This window comes from Sinocyclocheilus anshuiensis, unplaced genomic scaffold, assembly GCF_001515605.1.
Source record: "Sinocyclocheilus anshuiensis isolate Anshui unplaced genomic scaffold, SAMN03320099.WGS_v1.1 scaffold127, whole genome shotgun sequence".
Classification (NCBI taxonomy): Eukaryota; Metazoa; Chordata; class Actinopteri; order Cypriniformes; family Cyprinidae; genus Sinocyclocheilus; species Sinocyclocheilus anshuiensis.
In genome coordinates, this window is record NW_015552528.1 from 45,746 (window position 1) to 48,769 (window position 3,024).

Here is a 3,024-nt window from a genome sequence, read left to right on the forward strand (position 1 = left end):
GGGCACAGGTAAATATGACATTTATTATAATGGGTTTATGTGAAGATTGTTTTAAGTTCATTTAAATTAGAAGTTATTTTTTAAAGTCTAATGTTAAAATTGATAGCTCTCAATTATACTGCAATGTTGAATGGCTATCGTCAATGGTTAAATATTAGGGGGTGGGCAATTTTATAGAGAAATCAGTATTGGTATCATTGATACTGGCCTTCAGTCATAAAAAATTATGCCATTAAACAAATATTTAAAAATATACTGTCTTTATGTTGTTTGTACATTAATTTGAAGATTGAATGTAAAATTACTGCAATATAAAAGTATATTTAAAAACTTTAACGTTAGGTGGGATTAATCGCGATTAATTCGTTTGTTTTTTTTTTATCAATTGGCAGCACTAAAAACAATACACATATTGTTCAAATTGATAAGTATTCGGACACTTTGTTGCCTTAAAAAAGATTGTTCTAAGAAAAGTTCTAGCATCAATTTTTGATATTTAATTTTTTTAATTCTGTCAAATTTACATACATGTTTCTATGTTATAGCTAAAGAAACAAACATTTGACCTTCAATATGTTAATGTTTAAATTATTTTCAGACGGCATAGGCTTTGAAGAAAGCACCATTGTGGGAGTATTTGACTGAAGTATCACCAGGGAAAGCACAGTGTAATATCTGTGACAAAATAATCAGCATGGGGGCATCAACATCTACAAGTAAAAATACTACGAACATGTGGACTTGTCTGAAGCATATCCATCCAGAAGTCAATGAAGAAGCTAAGAAAAAAAGGGACAAGAAAGATTCTTCTCAGCCATCAGTGTTTCAACTTTTTGAAAGCAAGACAGGGTGAAAGGACACAGATCCAAGGTCTCTCAAAATTGATGCAGCTATCATTGAAATTATTTGCATTGACAAATCAATTCTTGTCCTAAGAGATGGGGGAGCAAACATGGTAAAAGGAATGAGGCTGGCTGAACTTCCTGATTTAAGCTGCACTGCTCACACCCTTCAGCTTATTATTAATGAGGGCCTATCTAGTCAGAGAGCTGTTCTGGACATTATTGCCATATTGAAAAGCTGTGCAACTCACTTTGGCCATTCTGTACTGGCCAAACAGAGGCTAAGAACCATTCAGGAGGAGCTGGGTGTCCAAAAGCACAACATCATCCAGGCCATCCCAACTCACTGGAACTCAACACTTCACATGCTTCAAAGAATGTATGAACAGAGACGGGCACTGAATGTGTACGCTGGTGAACACGGCCATATCAGCTGCTTATCTGCCACACAGTGGGACATTGTCTGCAACCTGACTGACACACTGGTTCCCATCGAAGATGTCACAATGGAGATGAGCAACTCTGGGTCTTCAGCTGCGTGCATTATCCCCAGAGTGTCTGTTCTGAAGCTGATGCTGCAGGAAGAGGGTCCGTCCTCAGGAGGGATCAAAACTTTATGCAAGACCATGCTTGACAGTCTGACAAAGCGGTTCTCCAAGACAGAGGAGACAAAAATTATTGGCCTAGCAACATTCCTTGATCCCAGATACAAAGCCTGTGCATGCCTTTGTGTCTGAAGAAACACTTGAGAAAGAAAAAAGGGCTAAAAGAGGAAGCTGAAGTGCTTGCCATGCTCAGAGAAGAAGATCCATGCCCTCCACTAGAAGGACCTGAGCAGGATGAGGGTTTGGATCCAGAGACAAAGAAGTTGAGTGCTATTTGTCAGAGCCTGTCATTGAAAGAAGTGACATGCCTCTGCAGTGGTGGCAGAAAAATTAAACAAGATTTAAAACACTTGCACATCTGTCCAAAAAATTCCTGTGCCCCCCACCATCCACTGTGCCTAGTGAAAGGGTGTTCAGTGAAGTGGGCATGCTTTATGATGCCAGGAGGAGCCGACTCACTGGACACCATGCACACCAGCTCTACTTTCTCCATTATAATTTGAGGCTTCTTAACTTGGAATGTTAAAGTAGAACTTGAACTAGAAATGGACCATGATATATTTGAATCTCTTGCAGTTCTTTAACAGGACTAGTTAAGTTTTCCCTGTTTCACAAGTTAAAAATTTGTTGTTATTTGAAATGTCTTTTTATTAATTTTGGATGTAACTGTTTTTATTTATTCGGAGCGTTACTTTTTGTTTCAGTTTGAATTGCATGCCTTTTATTTACCTCAATATTTATTAATGTAATTAATATTCATATTTACATATTTATTTAGTTTAGCACATTTTCATGATTCAGTACTATTTTACATGGAGTGTCATGTTTGTTTGTTTTTTTATCCAGTATCCATTTTTAAAAACTAACGGTTGATTAATCGGTTATCGGCAAGAACAGTCCAACCTAGCTATCGGTATCGGTAAAATCCACTACGTGGCCGACCTCTAATATGAACGCGGCCATACACAAGACGGGTTTACTGTAGCAGTGCGCGCACACATATAGGACACGTTAACTGTACGGAGAGCACAAATGAAGGAAATGTCTCCGGTTACTGAACGTAACCTCGGTTACCTGAGAAGGGAACGAGACGTTGCGTTAAGCTTTGCTTACGCATCGGGGAAACACCTTTCTCCTTAGAATGAAGCCTGATTTGCTTAACTTATAACGCAGCGCTTGGCACCATTTTCCTCAGAATCTTTGACTGAATAAGACCTAAATGAAGGAAACACGGCACGAATGTAACGTCTCGTTCCCTTCTCAGGGAACAGAGTTTACATTCAGTAACCGGAGACATTCCCTTTCGAGATGTCCCTTGACGTTGCGTTAAGCTTTGCTTAAGCATCAGGGAACGAATACATTCACACCATGTCAAGTGCGAAGGTCTCTCAGCTAAAAAAATGGGGACATGTTGCAGTTTTTGAATTAAAAGGGCACACGCCGTGAAGGTGGGGATATCCCTTGGACGGGGCCCAGGTAGTCACTGAATGAGAATGAACATATTATTTATGATAAACGCCGTGGCAACCAGCGCTTACTATCAAGAGAACCAAGTTGAAAATGATAGAGCCTGTTCT

At 39.2% G+C, this 3,024-nt stretch overlaps 1 protein-coding gene across 1 annotated transcript; it reads left to right on the forward strand.

Annotated features, from left to right (window-relative positions):
• Window positions 1-694: 694 nt before the first annotated feature.
• On the forward strand, window positions 695-1,579 carry LOC107663571 (zinc finger BED domain-containing protein 4-like). Its single transcript, XM_016453808.1, has 2 exons — window positions 695-716; window positions 891-1,579. The coding sequence occupies exons 1-2, from the start codon at window positions 695-697 to the stop codon at window positions 1,577-1,579; spliced, it is 711 nt and encodes a 236-aa protein (XP_016309294.1).
• The last annotated feature ends 1,445 nt before the right edge of the window (window positions 1,580-3,024 follow it).